General features: G+C 43.7%; 1 protein-coding gene across 1 annotated transcript in view; it reads right to left on the bottom strand.

Annotated features, from left to right (window-relative positions):
• Positions 1 to 19,112, bottom strand: part of TULP4 (TUB like protein 4) — a 202,002-nt gene that overhangs the window by 124,523 nt on the left and 58,367 nt on the right. Inside the window, exon 2 of the mRNA XM_043457022.1 lies at positions 14,762 to 16,971. Within this exon, the coding sequence (XP_043312957.1) occupies positions 14,762 to 15,013 (252 nt within the window). The 5' untranslated portion in view covers positions 15,014 to 16,971. The remainder of the gene's footprint in view (positions 1 to 14,761; positions 16,972 to 19,112) is intronic.

Below are 19,112 nucleotides of genomic sequence, written 5' to 3'. Positions count from 1 at the left end.
TAATTAAATTTCCATTCTTAAGACATGAAGGAAATCCCATTATACAAGTGAAACAGCAGAACATAAGCTGGGGGGCAGGGGGAACTAATATTGAATGTGCTTTCAGTATAAATTCATTACCACATTTTGCATTGTTTTTCAAGGCACTGGGATGGATCTGCAAGGATTAGGCAACACTTCCATCCTTTCTGCACCCAACAATGAATTTTCATGATCTCTGGTCATAGCTATGAAAGGGTACAACCTAGGACCCTAAAACAAAGGCAGAGTAATGGGTCTATATGAAAATAAATCTGAAACGTTAAGGCCTATAAGCCCCTAGAATTGAATGCCCTTCTAAAACTAAGCCACGCCAAGAAGAAACACACGATCTTTAATTTTTGAGTGCTAAAGTCAAGTCCCTGTTCCCATGCAGCTTACACTCAAACAGAAATGACAAAATGTCAAATACCAATCAACTTATCAGACCAATACTCTTTTACTTAATTCTTATTTCTCTGGCTCTTTTTTAAAAAGATACTTGTTTATTTATTTGGTTGCATCCAGTCTTTAGTTGGGGCATGAGGGATCTTTAGTTGCACTGCCCAGGCTTCTCTCCAGTTGGGGCCCGTGGGCTCCAGAGACCGCAGGCTCAGAGGATGGGGTGTGGGCTCAGCTGCCCCTTGGCATGTGGGATCCCAGCTCCCCAACCAGGGACTGAACCCATGTCCCCTGCATTGGAAGGTGGATTTCTAATCACTAGACCACCAGGGAAGTCCCTGAGCAATACTCTTAAAACTAAGAATGTTAAAAAAGAAAATTTTAGAAGGAAGTGAATAATTAAAAAAAGAATATAAAGGACTCAAAAGTGCTTACGGTTTTGGGGACTAGATTACAAGTAGGAACTAAAAGACGCTAGAAGAATTTAGAACCTGGAGTTGGGAAAGTTCTTAGAGACTACCTGATTTTCAGATAAAGAAAACTAGAAATCAGAAAGTACTGGCCGCCAGTCACACCTGAGTGACCATAAGCCAGAAGAGAACCCAGGGCCCCTCTCGCTGCACCATCCATCAGGGATCACAGAGGGCTTTCAGACCCCAGGCCTCAGCATCTACTCACTGCTGCTCCCGGGCCCGGTTTTCCTTCTTCACTGGAAGGAAAGGAATCACTACAGCATTATTTTCATCAATTTGGTAGCAGAGGGAAGCTGCCCTCTCCAGCCTCTGGACTGCGGAGGGGGCCTCTCACACAAATCTCTACCAAGAAAGGGCCGTGAGGACTGATTTCTGCATGCACACACCCCCCCCACAAATGTACAGGTGATCATACCCTAAGCCTCTCCTCGGGGCGGGGCGCGGTGTATCACAAAGGATGGCTAAGAAATATCACGGCCGTAACTGCTCTCCAGGTAACCTTGCCCTGTGCTAAGACAGACAGAGCTCTAAGACGTCAAGGAGACCTGGCAAGACACCCTATGAAATCAGGAAGAAACCACCTTCAACAAAAGGACCCACTTAACAGACAAGAATCTCAGAAAGAGTAGATTGGTCTTAGGAACTAACTCAAAACATAGGAAGAACACAAAGAGTTTTTGAAAAGAAGTGACAGTCTCAATTCTGTCACTGACTGAAATTCTAACTTATCCCGAATGGTTTGCTCTGTTCTTTAGCTTATCTATTTGTAGAAGGAGTTCAAAACCCAACTGCCTGTGAAGTCTGAGTTCATAATTACCATTCGTCCTGCTGCAAGGAAGCCATGGATGACAGAGAGCACAGCAAGGGCAAAGTATGTGCTGACTGCTTCTGTAATAGCAGTACTCTGGGATGGGTCTTCCTGAACCTGAAGAAAACATGGGTGAACTTCTCTACAACCAAGGTATATAAAAAGCCTTTCTAACTACTGACTCAAAAATTCAGATGCAATAAAAGACTGATAAATTCAACCAGATAACATTTTCTAAAACTTCTGTATGACAAAAAATATAATAAGAAAAGTTTAAAAGATCAATAACAAACTGGGCAAAATATTTGCAATATATATTACAAATAAAAGACTAATATCCCCAGTACACAAAGACCTTTTAAAATTTAAAGACAGCAGAGTGATCAAAAATCCTATAGAAACATGGACACTGACTAGACAACTATAAGACATAAAAATGGCCTATAGATATTATACAGATGTTCTGACTTCACTCATAATAAAGGATATCAGATCAAAACTACACTGAGTTACCACTTCTCCCCTAGCAGATTAGCACAAGTTTTAACGAAGCTGTGGGAGAAAGGGGTCTTTTCCTACATTGCTGCTGGGAATGCAAAATGGTTCAACCACCACAGGACGGAGAATGGCAACATCTAACGAATTGTGTTTTCACACTTCAAAGCGGCAATCCCACTTCTGAGGACTTATCCTGAAGACACACCTCCAACAATATGAAAATACACATGCACAAGTTATTTACTGCAGCATTAGTTACAATTACAAACTACAGAAAACTCTCTGAACACTCAAACTTGGACACCGTTCAAATAAACTCTGGTACACAGACACAATGGAGCACCGTTGGGACAGTCTGCACGAACTGACATGGAGCCGCTTCTAGATGCTGGTAAGCAGAAAAGCAAAGGTACAAAAGAGCACATATACACACCTAACGCTAATAGAATGTTGCCAATCGTATCTCAATAAAACAGAGGGAAAAAAAGGAATATATAATATGCTCTTGTCACAGAAAGCAGAGACAATAAGGAAACATTATAAATATATATAGACACACATACACACAAGGTTATTTTTAGGTAAGGTAAGAGAAAAACAAAGTAAAAAAGAATGAAGTATCTGCAAGTCAGATGGAGGGAGTGGACAGGATAAGGGAAGGAGTGCAGTTCTCTGGGCAGACGTCCTCATGTGGTTTTCATGTTTGAATGCATATTAATATTCTACACATTCAAAACATAAAATCAGTAAGAAGGGAAAGAGGAAACATTCCAAAAACCAAAGTAAAATTGAAACAAACCCACCTGTGCTTCAAATAAATTACCCACACTGAAGAAGAGCCCAAGGGAATTAATCCAAGCAATTAAGAACATTCATGCATTGGAGAAGGAAATGGCAACCCACTCCAATGTTCTTGCCTGGAGAATCCCAGGGACAGGGGAGCCTGGTGGGCTGCCGTCTATGGGGTCGCACAGAGTCGGACACGACTGAAGCGATTTAGCAGCAGCAGCAGCATACTTCAGTATGCACACCGGGTGTGGGAGGTGGGGGCTTCAACAATCACCATAAAAAATGGCTCAAGCAAGGAACATTAATGGATGAGAAATCTATGGAGAAAATTCTGATAAAGAACAGGCTATTTGCATGGTTTTAAAGATCCTCCCATAAAACACTTGTCAAATGTAAGGGAAAAACACACACAGTAAGAGAAGCTGGACAACACTTTGGCCAGGTGAGCAAAATTAACATCAGCAATGAGGGGCAGACAGATACCAGTTACCATGAGCCTTCACCAGTAGCACCTATAAGTTATTCAGCTACGGACAATTAACATGAATTTTAAAACCCCAAATGCGGAAAGAGGGGAAAGGGTATTCTTCTAAAATGTCAATGACATGGAAAAAAGAAAAACTCAAGAAGTGTTTCAGATTAAAGAGGTCTAGACATACATAATGGGGGCTCCTCTGGTGGCTCACAGAGTAAGGAATCTGCCTGCAATGTGGGTTTGATCCAATCTGTGAGCCCAAACTAGATTCTGTACTAGAGAAAAATTCTGACGAAAGGGGAACAGAAACAATATATGAACACACTGAAATCAATGTTAAATCTCCTGAAAGTGGTAACTGTACTACTGTGGTTATGTGAGAGAATGTCCTTATTCTTAGGATTTATACACTGAAATATATCAGGGTAGAAGATCAAGAAATATGTTCTCAAACAGTTTGAGAGGGGAAATACACAAACACACACAGCACACAAGCAAGCACAAGTTAACAACAAGTCAAACTGAGGAAAGACTGAGTTTAACTTTCTTGCAACTTGTATGTATGTTTGAAATTATTTCCAAATAAAAAGGTTTTAAAATGTCTTTTATCCATGGTTCTAAGTCATACATTAATAAGCTCTCCGGGGCAGACATGCAGCCCTGCCACAGTTACCATCCAAAACAACACAGCTCAATATGGTAGCCACTAGCCACATGTGGCAACCGAGCACTTGAGATGTGGCTAATTCAAATTGAGAAGTGCCAAATGTCAAAGACGTAATATGAAAAAGAAGATAAATTATCCCATTAATAGTTTTTATATTGATAACATATTGAAATGATATTTTAGACATGCTGATAAAGGACAGAAATGGTAGGGAACTAACAGAAGCAAAAGATACTAAGAAGAGGTGGCCAGAATACACAGAAGAACTGTACAAAAAAGATATTCATGACTCAGATAATCATGATGGTGTGATCACTCACCTAGAGCCAGACATCCTGGAATGTGAAGTCAAGTGGGCCTTAGGAAGCATCGCTACGAACAAAGCTAGTGGAGGTGATGGAATTCCAGTTGAGCTATTTCAAATCCTAAAAGATGATGCTGTGAAAGTGCTGCACTCAATATGCCAGCAAATTTGGAAAAGTCAGCAGTGGCCACAGGACTGGAAAAGGTCAGTTTTCATTTCAATCCCAAAGAAAGGCAACGCCAAAGAATGCTCAAATGACCACACAATTGCACTCATCTCACATGCTAGTAAAGTAATGCTCAAAATTCTCCAAGCCAGGCTTCAGCAATACACGAACCATGAACTTCCAGATGTTCAAGCTGGTTTTAGAAAAGGCAGAGGAACCAGAGATCAAATTGCCAACATCCACTGGATCATCGAAAAAGCAAGAGAGTTCCAGAAAAACATCTATTTCTGCTTTACTGACTATGCCAAAGCCTTTCTCTGTGTGGATCACAATAAACTGGAAAATTCTGAAAGAGATGGGAATACCAGACCACCTGACCTGCCTCTTGAGAAATGTGTATGCAGGTCAGGAAGCAACAGTTAGAACTGGACATGGAACAACAGACTGGTTCCAAATAGTAAAAGGAGTACTTCAAGGCTGTATATTGTCACCCTGCTTATTTAACTTGTATGCAGAGTACATCATGAGAAATGCTGGGCTGGAGGAAGCACAAGCTGGAATCAAGATTGCCAGGAGAAATATCAATAACCTCAGATATGCAGATGACACCACCCTTATGGCAGAAAGTGAACTAAAGAGCCTCTTGATGAAAGTGAAAGAGGAGAGTGAAAAAGTTGGCTTAAAGCTCAACATTCAGAAAACTAAGATCATGGCATCTGGTCCCATCACTTCATGGGAAATAGATGGGGAAATTGTGGCTGACTATTTTTCTGGGCTCCAAAATCACTGCAGATGGTGATTGCAGCCATGAAATTAAAAGACGCTTACTCCTTGGAAGGAAAGTCATGTCCAACCTAGACAGCATATTAAAAAGCAGAGACATTACTTTGTCAACAAAGGTCTGTCTAGTCAAGGCTGGTCATGTATGGATATGAGAGTTGGACTATAAAGAAGACTGAGCGTAGAAGAATTGATGCTTTTGAACTGTGGTGTTGGAGAAAACTCTTGAGAGTCCCTTGGACTGAAAGGAGATCCAACCAGTCCATCCTAAAGGAGATCAGTCCTGGGTGTTCATTGGTAGGATTGATGTTGAAGCTGAAACTCCAATACTTTGGCCACTTGATGCGAAGAGCTGACTCATCTGAAAAGACCGTGATGCTGGGAAAGATTGAAGGTAGGAGGAGAAGGGGACAACAGAGGATGAGATGGTTGGATGGCATCACCAACTCAATGGACATGGGTTTGGGTGGACTCTGGGAGTTGGTGATGGACAGGGAGGCCTGGTGTGCTGCTGTTTATGGGGTTGCAAAGAGTCGGACATGACTGAGCAACTGAATTGAACACATAAAATATATTATTAAAATTAATTTCACTTTTTTTTTACTTTATACTGTAGCTACTAGGAAATTTCAAATTATGCATGTGCCTCAGGTTATATTTCTCTTATAGTACTGATCTAATATATAATACATTTTTTTAATTTTAAAGAGGTATTGATCTCCTAAACAAGTATTTGTTATCTGAGAAAAAAGTCAATTAACATTACAGATTCTGACTTCCCTAAGGTGATTTTGATCTTGGAAATAAAGTAGATAATTAGGTTTTTTTAAGTTTAATTAAGGAAAAAGAAATATTTAAGGCCTTGGAAAGAAGGAAGAGCTCTTTGGTCATGTTGCTTAAGTAATTCTCTAATTAGCCACAAATCCCATCTGTAGTAAATTTCCTGAAGGGGGGGAAAATAAAATCCAAAAATCGTAAAAATATCAAGAGAATGGCAAGACAATAGAAAGGCTTTTACACTTCTGTTTTCTAACTCTGTATGAATAAAATCAATCTCCCAAGTCCTAAAAGTTAACTTATAGTATGTTATAAACAGGGGTTTCACTGGTGGCTCATCAGTAAAGCAACCACCTGCAATGTAAGACATGCAGGTTCGATCCCTGGGTCAGGAAAATCCTCTGAAGAAGGAAATGGCAACCCACTCCAGTATTTTTGCCTGGGAAATCCCATGGAGAGAGGAGCCTGGCGGGCTACAATCCATGGAGTCCCAAAAGTGGACATAACTTAGCAACTAAACCACCACTGAATAAACAAAACCTTTAAACATTTACTTCTGATACTAAGAAATTTACAAAATAAACTTTACTGACAACAATGTTATTTTCAAGGTTATTTATTTTTCTATTTTAACCTTCTGATTAACAAACTCTTAACTCTAAAGGTATAAGAAGGAAATAAAGAGAAGCACTGAGCTAAGACAGACAAAATTTGCTTTTGCTTGAAACACTGTTTTAGGGATTATACAGAGGGAGGAGAAAGGAAGGACATGAGTTTAGACAGAATTAATTCAAGAAAACTGAAGGTCCCGGGGACAGAGACAGTTTCTTTCCTCTGTATTTTATTTAACCAAATCTAACTAGGGCAAGCGGAAAAAACAAGTGTCAGTAAGAATCCTACACAAAAGCAACAGTTAGGAAGAGAAACCAAATGTAGGTTGCCAGGAGGTTGATAAAAATCCCCAGCAGTACAGTCTTGAGCAACATGCATAGGTGGATTTGTTTTGGAAGTTTGCAGTCAAGCATGTGGATGGAGCCGGCTTCCCAGGTGGCTCAGCGGTAGAGAATCTGCCTGCCAATGCAGGAGTTGCAGGAAACGAGGGTTCTATCTCTGGGTCGGGAAGATCCCTTGGAGAAGGAAATGGCAACCCACTCCAGTATGCTTTCCTAGAGGAAGAATTCCTGAAGGAAATCCCGTGGACAAGAGGAGCCTGGTGGGCTACAGTCTGTGGGAAACAGAGAGTCGGAGACGACTGAGCACACATGGATGGAGCCAATTAGAAACAAACGCACAGTACAGGTTTCCAGGCTCTCTTTCCTGACCTGCACCCTCCCCACCCACCCCAGGCCACATCCCAGAGAGATGACTTTGATCAGCACTAGACAAAAATCTCCTACAGAAAGTGATACTTGCTGCCAGGGCACATGGATCCATTCCTGCGTTGTCCCATGGACTCGGACAGCAGCCAATAGGATGGGCGAGCTCTGCTTGAGACAAAGTCAAGGATGCCTTACAGATATGGAACCTCACACAGATGAGGTGCCCAGAGTCCCAGAATCCCACACCTATAATAAAACTGTTGGCACAAGCTCGGCCTCCCCTACCCCTCAGCTGGGGTACCTCCCATCCTGTTCCTAACCCCTCAACCTGCCCCCACTTCACATTCCATTCCCATATTCTACAATCGCGAGGCCAACTCACGCAATCTCAGCAAAGAAGCTGTGGCTCCCACTGTTCCAGCTTCAGAAGGAGATGCAGATGGGTAAGACATCTGAGGATGAGCGCTAACAATATTAAACAAGAACTGAGACTAGAGCTCTCTTACATGCACTGTCTGCGGGTCACATCTATTGGTCACCACCACCCGTTCAGGTGACAGGCGGTGCGTTCCCTTGGAGACCATAAAACACAGCACACAGAAAGTACGCACTTGTCCCAAACCACGCAGAAAGGGGTTCAGCTTAAACCCAAGCTGTCTGGCTCGAGAATCCATAGGTTCAGCTACTAATAAATCATGAACACAGATTCCCAAGAGTTAAAGAAATATTTCTTTCCCAGACTTCAAAAATAATCTCATTCTTGTTCACTCTCACTTTGACATGATAAAGCTTGCAGCTGCTTCCCTAGGAGGCTGTTACCAAAAAAATTAGTCTTGTGCCCATATCCCTTTCTCATCCTCTTCAGCAAATATACACTCAAAGGATAGTTTCCCATGTGTCTACAGTACTTTCAGGCATGATCACTTATTCCTATTAAGAGAAAAAAAAATAGACCAAATTGCTAAAGGAAAAAATGAGCAATGCCATTATTTTGACAAATTCTATTTTCTTAATAAAATATAATTATATTATATTCTGGGTTTTGTCTAGGGAAAATAAATCTGCATCTTATGTCTTTAAGATCCTTTAAAAAAATGTCAAAATAAAAATGATCCTAATCCATTTCTTAGAAATCATCTTCAAACAAGGAGCATGAAAACCCACACAGAAGCCCAGACCACAGCCCAGGAAGACAGAAAGTGGAGGAGGGTGGCAACTGGCTTCACAGAACAGAGTGTCTGCAGAGAGGGCCCAGGAGAAAGAAGCCTGGGGAGGCTCAGACACCGCGAGCAGAGGGGAGCCGGCGGGGCGGACACCAAAGGGCTCGGGTGAGCAGCCGCGCAGCCAGACGCTGCTCCCCTCCTCAGGGTCAGCAGAGATGTCCCCAGGCACTTCTCGTCTGCTATGTTGGAACCTGAAGGCAGAGTGAACCACAGAAACCAGTCTTGAAACCACTGAGCATGGAGAAGACAATAAGGACTAAAAACAAGGGTCATTTTCTGGTAGGCTAAGAGTGTGGGGTCTGAAGCGCTCTGGCTCAGTCTCAGCTCCGTCACTTAGCACAGGTGCGTCGTCTCAGGTAAGCTGCTCGAGGACCCTGCACCTCGGTCTCCTCATCTGGAAGATGATGATAATAGCAGGCTCAAAGTCCCAGAGCTGCTGCCAGGATGAAATGGTGCCGGCACACAGCACACACTCAATAAATACCAGATCTTCTTAGTATCTATGTCATGCAATATTTTTAGGAAAGACAAAAGATAACTAAAGTACACTGGATACAAATTCTTTAGAATGGTTTAACAATACTTGAGAAACCAAACATACCCTGTTAAGCACAGCCCTCCACAATGGCTTAACAACAGAGTTTAAGTCAATGATCTGTGAGAAGGCTTGTCCAGCACGATGGCAAAGAAGAGAGGAAGGCATGGCTTAGACATCACATGGACGTCGAAGACACTATGAAGCCTTGCTGACAAATGGGAACAAGGAAAGGAAGGGCAGGGAGGCGCTGTGCTGGACATGTGACTCCCTGGCTGGCCGTGGGGCCATCTCCTGAGATGGAGAAGACAGATGGTGAGATAGGTTTGGCGGCTGATGGGGCAGTGGAGAAAGAGGCTCTCAGAGAGGACTTAGTGTTTGAAAAGCAGGATGACTGATGTCCAATTCTGTATCTCAGACAACAAACTAAAGAACAGAATCTGGAACTTCTCAGAAGGAGATGCAGGTAGAAGACATAAATTTGAGAATCGTCAGCATACAGGTACATCTTGCACGTGCCAACCTGGAGAGATGATCTAGAATCAGGGGCACGCCTGGGGCCCTCCAACACTGAAAGACAAGGCAAGAAAAGGCAGAGCCAGCAAAGAAGGGTAGAAAGCAGAGACCAAAAAGGTAAAAGGAAGATCAGGAGAGCCTGGAGTCCTGGGAAGCTTCCAACACAGCGGGGACAATAAAGTGGCCTACAGGTTCAGCAACGTGGCATCACTAGGAACATGACCATCTCAGTGGAGTGGTGGGGAAAGACGCCCCACTGAAGCGGGCTGACAAGTTAGAGGAAATTAAAATGAATGAATGATATTTGAAATAGTGGGAGGTAAGGAAATTAAGACCACGAGAACAGACCATCGTCAGTAAATTTTACCAACCCACACAAGCAGGTAACTGTAATAAAGCCTTCCCAGCGCAAGCACAGAGGTCTGTTCGGTGTACAGCGAAGAGCCTGGGGTGCGGAGTCAGGCGTGCGGAGGGCAGAGGGTCAAAAGAAGCTTCTCGGAGAAAAAGTAACCAGATCCGACAACCCAGGAAACACTGTCACAGTGGATGTATTCCTATGGAAACTAATCCCACCAAGCATGCACAAATGTCTGTCCGCTCTCGAGTGAAGAAAATCTCATTAAAGAATTAAGTGACTAACTTGCATGACATCAATAATAACTGTAAGAAATTGTTTTCCTGGAAAAAAACATGCCCAAGTGTTTCAGTTGTGAAATCAGCCGACAACTAGATCTGACGTCTGCAGTCTTGTTATCCCATGGCCAGAAAGAAGAGTAAAATCCTGCCACAGCCCTTCACTAGAGTCTTCAGGGTGTGTGTATGTGAGGGCAGGCACAAGGGGACTTTGTGCCTTGTGTGGAAGGGCAGTGAAGGTAAGGGAAATGAGCAATGGACAGAGATGACCGAAATGTCATCCTTCCTGAAAAGGAAAAAAGACAGAAGTCTTTGGAGGTTGCCTTTCATGATTCCCTTAAAGAAAAATACAGGTCCATAATCATTTACTCAAAATGACTGAGTAAATCACTCCAGTACTCAGCTGCAGTGAGTAATCCTTGCAGCTTAGGTAGGTTTTAAAATTCAGAGTTTTTGAAATTTCAGATTGAAATTTTAGATGCTGAAAACAGCAGACACCATCAATATATGACAACCCCAGCAGGGTCTGGGTAGCACTTATAATAAAATATAAATATTTCTGCAGCTGACGTGATGGGGTGATGACAATAAAAAGCCTCACATCAGTTCAGGTCTTGCCTGAAAAATCTGTTCCTTTTCAGAGCCCTGAGACTTCATAACTGTGGATTAAGGACTGAGAACTCACGTGTAACACAAGTTTTAAGAAAATAAAGATATGTTGAAGAAGAGTGGCAGAGCTCTGGGGTCCAATTCCAGCTGTCCTCCATACGAGCTGTATGAACCAAGGCAAGGCAGTTAACATCTGTAAACCTTAGCTTTCTGACCTGTAAAATGGGAATGATAAATCTACCCCTCGTCTGCTGTGGACATCCATGAGGTACTTGGGTTGGACGGCAGCTGGAACCAGGTCTGGCCCTGGGCAGCCTGCCCGTGGCCTCTCCAGTCTTAGTACTGGGAGTCTCACACGCTGGGAAACCAGGATGGCTGGGCACCCTACTCGGCAGGTGCCCAATAAATAGGAACTATTCTAATATCAGGAACAGAAAGTAGCACAGGGAACTATACTCAGTATCTTTTTTTTCCCCACATATATTCCAAGATATATTCAGTATTTTATAATATATCATAATGGAAAATAAATGAAAAAGTGTTATATGTATGGATAACTGAACCACTGTGTTGTACACTAGAAACTAATACAATATTAGAAATCAATGGTACTTCAATTTAAAAAAAATAGAAATGAAAAATAAAATTACAAAATAGAAAAGTCACATGAAATAGTTTCAGTGGTGAAATATGCATACCACTGGGAATTATTATCACCTCTCTTATGGGAGACAGAATTCTAAAGCAGCAGGCCCTGGTGTGTACACCCCAGACGATACCCTCACATGGAGATGAGCCTCTTTAGAGGTGCAAAGTGAGACTCGGAGTACAGCAGACGCTCTCCACCCGTGTGGTGGCCATGCTGTGGAGAGGGCCACAAGGCAGGAGCCTGGGCAGCTCTCAGGGCTGAGGGTCTCAGTCCTACAACTGCAGGGAACTGATTTCTGTCAACAGAAATGAACGAGTCTGAGGGCTACCCCAGCCTCAGAAAAGCTCACAGTCCTTACTGCCATCCTGCTTCCCACCCTTGAGACCCCCACACAGAGGACCCAGCCAGCACTGCAGACCTACAGACTGTGAGATTAGAAGTGGGTGCTGGGAGCTACTAAGTCCATGGTAATCTGTTATGCAGAATCTAAAATACGTCTCCTAAGAGAGAATCCAGTTCAAAATTACAGGGGTGTGTGTGTGTGTGTGAAGAACACAAATATCTATAAACAGAAATTCCTTGCATAAAATCACCTTTTTAATATGAAAAATTCAAATCCAAATTAAGTTTCTTACACAACTGAAACTTTCCATACATTGACTATAGCGGTATCAAATGGCACAATCACTTTGGAAAATCGTTCCGGGCAATTCCTACTAAACCTAAACGCATGCCCATCCTACGACCCAGAAACCCATCAAGAGTGCAGAGATCATGGCTATACTACCCAAAGCAATCTATAGATTCAACGCAATCCCTATCAAGCTACCAATGGTATTTTTCACAGAACTAGAACAAATAATTTCACAATTTGTATGGAAATACAAAAAACCTCGAATAGCCAAAGTAATCTTGAGAAAGAAGAATGGAACTGGAGGAATCAACCTGCCTGACTTCAGACTCTACTACAAAGCCACAGTCATCAAGGCAGTATGGTACTGGCACAAAGATAGAAATATAGATCAATGGAACAGAATAGAAAGCCCAGAGATAAATCCACGAACCTATGGACACCTTATCTTTGACAAAGGAGGCAAGGATATACAATGGAGAAAAGACAATCTCTTTAACAAGTGATGCTGGGGAAACTGGTCAACCACTTGTAAAAGAATGAAACTAGCCATCTGTATGTCTTCTTTGGAGAAATGTCTGTTTAGTTCTTTGGCCCATTTTTTGATTGGGTCATTTATTTTTCTGGAATTGAGCTGCAGGAGTTGCTTGTATAATTTTGAGATTAATCCTTTGTCCGTTTCTTCATTTGCTATTATTTTCTCCCAATCTGAGGGCTGTCTCTTCAGCTTACTTATAGTTTCCTTTGTAGTGCAAAAGCTTTTAAATTTCATTAGATCCCATTTGCTTATTTTTGCTTTTATTTCCAATATTCTGGGAGGTGGGTCATAGAGGATCTTGCTGTGATTTATGTCGGAGAGTGTTTTGCCTATGTTCTCCTCTAGGAGTTTTATAGTTTCTGGTCTTACATTTAGATCTTTAATCCATTTTGAGTTTATTTTTGTGTATGGTGTTAGAAAGTGTTCTAGTTTCATTCTTTTACAAGTGGTTGACCAGTTTTCCCAGCACCACTTGTTAAAGAGGTTGTCTTTTTTCCATTGTATATCCTTGCCTCCTTTGTCAAAGATAAGGTGTCCATAGGTTCGTGGAAGGAATCGGGTGGAGAGGGAGGTGGGAGGGGGGATCGGGATTGGGAATACATGTAAATCCATGGCGGATTCATATCAATGTATGACAAAACCCACTGGAAAAAAAATAAATAAAATTAAAAAAATAAAAATAAAAAATAAAATTAAATACAAAAAAAAAAAAAAGAATGAAACTAGAGTGCAGAGATCCACAAGAAGGCACACACATGAGTGTTAAAGGCACGTTTCAACAAAACGGCCAGAAATTGGAAGCATTCCAAATGCCCACCAGCAGAATGAACAGACAGTGGTGTCCTCCTCTGGGGGAGACTGAAGAGCAGACCAAGAGCGCACTCGTGGCACACAGCAGGGACGTACCTCAGACACCGTGCTGAGTGAGAAGCCAGACGCAGAATCACATGAATGATTCAACTCACAGCAAGTTCAAGCACAGGCTCAACTGGTCTGTGATGACAGAAGCGAGAGTCTCAGCCACCTCACAGTGGCGTGCAGAGACTGGGAAGGGGTCCTGGGAATGCTCTGCACCCCAATCTGGGTGATGGTTACACTTCAGACTGCACACGTAAATAATCACCAAGATGTACACTTAAGGTTAATGCACTTTTACTGCATGCTACCCTTCAAAAATATTCTTCCCCTTCAGAACTGTCCAAAACCACCTAATGACAATATAAGGTGGATTCCTCATAAGAAACTAGTGGACAAGGCAGCATGAATATGGTTAACAGGCTATATGTAAGTACACTTCTTTTAAACACATTGCTCACTAAATGCTGGTAGAAGGAATTTCAAAGATAATGACCAAATTTATGTTATCAGAAGCCCAAAGGAATCTATACACAGGTATACATAGCATAATGTCCTCAATATACTATACCCAGTAGATGTGCAAAATTGTGGCTGTTGTCCCATTAATTACTCCCTTCATTTCCGTCCAGTTAGTTCCTCTGTCTACCTCTGACATAAGAATACACGCGAGGTGTGACACCACCACCCAGCACACAGATGTGAACTGCATGACCGAGGCAGCACCACGCCCGTGGCCTGCACAGCCCATGTGACCCGAGGGCAGGGACTCTGCCTTGATCCAGGTGACCATAAGGCTTGGAGCGTGGCAGGCAGGTTAGAAGCCTCTCATCCAATCTCACACCTGGTCAGAAGACCACCCTGGGGTCCCTGCCAGGGGGCAGCCCAGCCACCACAGCAAAAGGAGAACGAGGGATGCTGGAGAGGTGACACAGGCCACCAGGAACTGGGTCTCCCTGGGAACACACACAGAAGACAGGGTTCACATCTGAGAAGTCTCCCCTGGCAGCAAGTCTGAGAACCAGGAGTCCATGCCAGGCAGGGCTCACAAACACCGCCCGTGACCAGACCGAAAGGGAAACAGAAGCCCGCTCACCTCACTATTGTGGCCCCGCAGGTTGAAGTTGATTCTCTGCGGAGTGTTTCTGTCCCGGCGGCAGTGGCTGGAGGTGAAGGTCACCCCGACGACGCCGCGCCCGTTGCCCGTGGCCAGCCAGCCCTCCTCGTAGTAGCGCCTGCGGCACACAGGCTTCTCCTTCTCGCTCTTGGGGACGCGGCCCTTCCAGGACAGGCAGAGGATGTTGGAGTCGCTGCACAGGACAGGCCCATGCTCCACCGCTGCATACATACTTTTTTGGAAGAACCGTATTACTTAAAGAGCAAGGCTGAATGCTGATAAATTTAAACCAACTGCTCTCACTGACTGGTATTATTTCTGTGGTTGGCTTTCACTGTTTTGTCCGACCCCGTTTAATTGAAACTGTCCTGGTTCTAATTAGAAGGTCAATATATTTTATAAAGCTCCACCAAATGCATAGTGAAAAAATTCCTCTATAAAAGATGATGGCAGTCTGCTAAGAAAAGATAATGCTTAAAAAGAAATGTGGGGTCCATTTTTATTTTCAAGTTCTTAGAGGAAGAGCCGGGTGACCCTTTGGAGAAAGAGCATCATGACAAGTGGTGATAAAGAAACTGAGTCTTCTTTTCACTTGGTTCTTCTTATTCAGCCTGAGATTCCAGTTTAGTGTAATGTGATTCCAGACACAAAGGGCTGCAAATACACAGATTTCAAGTAACTTAAGGCTTTAAGAATCCCTCGAGCTGGAGCGTCCCCTTCAAAAGTTCAGATACAGAGACAGAACACACAGGATCATCTTCCTTCTGAAGCCACCCTCGGGCTTGCTTTCTCAGCTAGACAAATTTCTGCTGCTAAAGCTGAAGAAGATTGCATAAAGGGAAAAAAAGGCACACAAACTGTGCAAAACAGACCGGAGTTTGTGCAGACAGCAGTCCAAATTTTAGGAGGAAAAAAAAACTCTTTCCTCACTGTTCAGAGCCAGAAACCTCCAACTTCAGAGTCCAACTGGGCTTCCCGGCATGTGGCTGTGTCCCCAGGGAGGGCCCTGACACAGGCTGACGCAACCCTGGGGGCCACAGAGGCAGGCAAGGAAGCCCCTGCCCCCAGCAGAGCCAGGAGGTTCCAGGGCTTTCCGGGAGCGTGGACCTCCAGCTAATCTAAACACACGTGCTGACAAAGGGAAGCCCAGCTGGGCTGCAGGAGGTCTCCGTCCTCCCTCCCCTAGTCACTCCTCCCCCTTTCTGCTCCTAAGGATGACGTGCTTTTCCATCTTGAAGGAAAAAACTAATCCCAGAATCAAGTCCATCAACTGGTCCTCCTCTTACATGCAAGCATGCCTGGACTCAACAGGGGAAAGAACCCCTTAAAATGGAAACACAGGCAAGAGTTGGGTTATTTTCTCACTGTCTCCCTGAAGAGTGACCTGAAGGGCACTCTCCTGACCACCTTCCGAGACCGTCTCCAAACGCCCTGGGTACAGTCCAAGGAAAGAGGCTTTACAAGGATGCGCCTTGATAATTATTTTGTGATTAGCAGTTTCAATTGCTACCTTAAGGAACTATCCTACAGATACAGGCAAGGAAAAGGGAAATAATAAATTAAAATTTCTGGACTTTTTTCAGTAACTGAAAAAAGGCAAAGGAATCAGTTCATTGTTCAAACCTGCCCCATCACACCCTGGCGGGCTTTTCTCCAGTCATAAGCGCACAGTGAGAGCCACTCTTCAGTCCTGAATGTTAACGTCTGTCCAAATCACCAGACCCACTGAAAAATAAAGTGCAAAAAGCACAGCACACTCCCACCTGCAAGGCTTGAAATCACACTCCCCCCTCAGTCACCTTCTCACTTAGTTCCTTTAAACTGGAGAGGTATTTTTGAGGCTTGATCTGCGCAAGTTTTTTTTTCTCTTCTTTTTGCAAACTTTCTTTACCCGTGAAGACCATATGGAAAACTGGCCATTAGTGATGTATTTTTCTCCCTGGGCTCCAGAGCCCAGTGGTGTCAAGTTGCTCCATCTGATTCTTAAATTAATTTTCATCAGTTGTAAAACTCTTCAAGAGCGCACAAGAATAAGCCTGTCTTCTTGTGTAAATGTGTATGTGTAGAAAGAAAGTTTTAAATATACATAGACACACACTCTTCAGATGGCACACAAAATGTCTGTTTTCCCAGTTGTTTCACGAACCATCAGATTAATCACAGCTTGAAGGCCCTGGAGTCTGACAAATCTGTAAGACAAAATGGGACACACAGAAAAAAGAATTAAAAATAATGAAGAATAAAGGTTTTAACACACTTCTATTGATAAACATATGAACATAATATAATAACATAATAATCGCTGTAACTGAAATCAGAGACCCCTCTGGACACATACATATACCAAATGGCACTACAGACTGGTAAGATTTCAACAGTAAAAGAGCGCTCCACGCCGACTCACAGGAAACACGGACTGTAAGGAGCTGGATGCCATGTGCCATTTACTAAGCTTGCCAGGAGCTGAAACGAGTGAGTGAAATGACACTGCACTGTCCCTTCTAAGACCGGGAGCCCTGAGTGTGCGCGCTTCCTGTCCAGAGGTCGCCATCCTGAGCTAAGCGACATCCTCAAAAAGGAGATGCAAGAGGCTCCAGCAAGTTATCGGAAGGGATGCTGGATGTTTCACTTTCAGTAAAAGCTATTCCCTGAAGACACAAGGCAGCGAGAGCCTTTAAAACTCTCCATCCGTGACTGCTGGCAGGTCACAGAGCAAAGCTCAGCTGTCTTCTCAGCTTTTACGTCCTCTCCTAGCAATAAAGTTCCAGAGAATCTGTCTCCAGCAAACCCATTCCTTCCTGCTGCCTTTGGTCCAGGCCCACATCACATCCACAGAAACACTGGATGACTTGCTCCCTAACTTACCCCCCGTCCCACCTTCCAGAAAATCCTCAGAGCGATCTTTCTAAAACTCAAGGTTACTCAAAGAGCCTGGACTGTTCCCTCACCTCCCCCACACCAGGCCACCCCCCAGAGAGCTAGCGGAAATGGACAGCCCAGCCCCATCCCACCCCCCTATCTGACACTCGACCTGGATATCTGCATCTTTAACAAGTTCCCAAGAGATGCTGACGCTGCTGGTCTGGAACCAGCTTTCAGAGCCACTGGTCTATGAGATCAAGTCCCAGCAGGACCCTTCATGATCTGACTGCACGTGTCCTCTGCCACAGCCCCCGCATCCAGCCTATGTTCAGCCCTCACCCTCAGGCCACTCCCTGGACTGCATCCCCCTCTCCTTCTTGTTGCCATGGCCTGTGCTCCTTTGCCAAGCCAGGCCCACATCTCCTCTAACACCTACTACACAGCACCTCTCCTGGGAACCTTCCCAGAGATCCCGTGCTAACCCGCCAACAGCTTTCATCTCGCTTCATCCTGACTCTCTTCCCTGTGCTCCCAGAGGCTGGGAACCTACCCTTCTCAGAACTTGTTCACTGACACAGAACTTAGCACAAACAAGTTACTCAACGGAAGTTTCCAAGAGGATGCAGGCCAAGGCAAGGCAGAAGCTACAAATAACTTCCTTGAGATACCCCAATTCAAATGAATCACAGTCCATATACTTCCTTTGTGTCTAAAATCAAAACAACTGAATTCTCTCAGGAAGTACTTGTACCTGAGGGGGAAAAAGTAAAAAAAAAAAAAAAAAAAATACTATCAAATTCAAATGAATGCTATGTTCTTCCTCCAGAAATTCTAACACCACAGTACACCATTCCTTTAGTCCCTACCCATGGCCTGCAGACAAGCACCAGAGCGGGAAAGCAAAAGCAACTTCTCAAGACCCAGCAATATGTACACAGCATTTAAACATCTTTTCATAACCCATGATTACTAATGTTTAACCCACATTAAACATGACAATGTAAACTACCCGTTCCCTCACATCCTCCCAGACAGGAGGTGGTCCATAACATCAAAATTATTTTCAAAATAATACTAAGACATTATAAATCTTCTTCACTGCATCACAATTTCTATCAGTGGTGCAAAAGCAACAGTGAGGGCAACCGCCAGGCCTGTGGCACAGACCACAGCCCCGCGCCAGCCGGTACCAGGGCTCGTCAGGCCTTCTAACACGCCACCCACATCTAAGAAGGTTCCTAATGCAGCGGGAAAGATTACTATTATTCAGTCTCGCCCCTTGAGGACATGGTTGTTCAGTACTCTGCTTCAAACCGTGCGCTCTCACACAGCCCTTGTGCAGACTGCGGCACTGTGGGTAACTGAGGAGAGGCCTTGTGCTGCAGCTTCTTGTGCTAAAGCAAACCACCTTCTTCATGAAACACCATGTTTACTGGAAAGAATGACTGACAAATCATGGTCATTCAGG

This window comes from Cervus canadensis, chromosome 33 (assembly GCF_019320065.1).
Source record: "Cervus canadensis isolate Bull #8, Minnesota chromosome 33, ASM1932006v1, whole genome shotgun sequence".
In the NCBI taxonomy this organism is placed as follows: domain Eukaryota; kingdom Metazoa; phylum Chordata; class Mammalia; order Artiodactyla; family Cervidae; genus Cervus; species Cervus canadensis.
The sequence above is the reverse complement of the archived record's forward strand: the minus strand, read 5'-3'. Positions and strand labels throughout refer to the sequence as shown.